The 1,159-nt window shown below is 41.2% G+C and overlaps 1 protein-coding gene across 1 annotated transcript in view; it reads left to right on the top strand.

Annotated features, from left to right (window-relative positions):
- Positions 1-1,159, top strand: part of PADI2 (peptidyl arginine deiminase 2) — a 21,778-nt gene that overhangs the window by 12,307 nt on the left and 8,312 nt on the right. The window contains exon 7 of the mRNA XM_072427130.1: positions 5-168. Within this exon, the coding sequence (XP_072283231.1) occupies positions 5-168 (164 nt within the window). The remainder of the gene's footprint in view (positions 1-4; positions 169-1,159) is intronic.

Genomic DNA, 1,159 nt, shown 5'->3' with positions numbered 1-1,159 from the left:
GCAGATAAGGTGTACACGCATGTTCTGGGCAGGGAGAAGCTATTCTACAAGACTCGCTACACGGGGACACGAGAGCTGGAGTTCTTTGTGGAAGGTCTCCGCTTCCCAGATGAGGGATTCAATGGTCTGATTTCCATAAGGGCCAGCCTGCTAGAGACTCAGGTGGAGGTAGGTACGGCAGTCACATGACACAATGCTCTTTATCCCTCACCTGCTTGCCCATCAGGTTTTAAAACCCTCTTGGTGTAAAGCATTCATTTCATACAAAGTGTGACAGCATTTCCTCAAATGACAGTGGCCAGTGTATCTCAAGACAAAATTTGCTATATACGCCCCTTGTCACTGGGACAGAAAGTGATTGAGAACAATCTAAGACTTGTCAAGTAACAGAAAAGGAGGTGAAATCTTTTAGTGAGGCCTCACACAGCGATCTGATTATACAATGTGACTGAAATAATGTACAAATCTGGTGTTTGCTAAAGAACTCCAGTCTGGGGTCCATTTTTTTTAATGGGGCTGATTTAATAAAGCTCCCCAAGGCTGGAGAGTATATACGTTCCCTGGGTGATCCAGCAACCATGTAATGAATTTCTTAGCCATTTGATATTTGTTCGCAAATGTTTGCAATACTGAAACACATTCCAGGTTTGTTGGATCACCCAGGTTTACTGATGAAAGTGTATGCTCTCAAGTCTTGGAGAGCTTTAATAAATCAGGGCCAACTGAGTTTATAAAACCTAAACACACCTTAGTAAAACCACTTACAGCAAAGCACAACATATGGGTTGGAGAATCTGTCATGTTTTCCTGCTATCCAGTAGAGATCTCCTCTCACTTCCTGTTATGGTGGAACAGCAGGAACATGGACAGAAGTTCTAATCCACTAATAAAAGAATTGTGAAAAATCTAAGGTAACATTAAAAAGCTTTAGCATCCCTTGTAATATTATCTCTGAGTAGTTCCTATTGATTTTCTTTTTAGTTTAGTTTTATTGTTTTTTATCCCCCTCTCCCATCCTTGTTCCTAATTTAAACCCCCCTTAGCTGCAGGATGTGTCTGGTAATCAGATCTTGGTCCATGTGTCTGTTCCGGGTTTAATTTCATCTCTCTGGGCTAACAGTCTAATTTAATCTAATCAGGCAAGTATCACACAATAGGA

The sequence above is a fragment of the Pyxicephalus adspersus genome, chromosome 11 (genome assembly GCF_032062135.1).
Source record: "Pyxicephalus adspersus chromosome 11, UCB_Pads_2.0, whole genome shotgun sequence".
Lineage (NCBI taxonomy): Eukaryota > Metazoa > Chordata > Amphibia > Anura > Pyxicephalidae > Pyxicephalus > Pyxicephalus adspersus.
The sequence above is the reverse complement of the archived record's forward strand: the minus strand, read 5'-3'. Positions and strand labels throughout refer to the sequence as shown.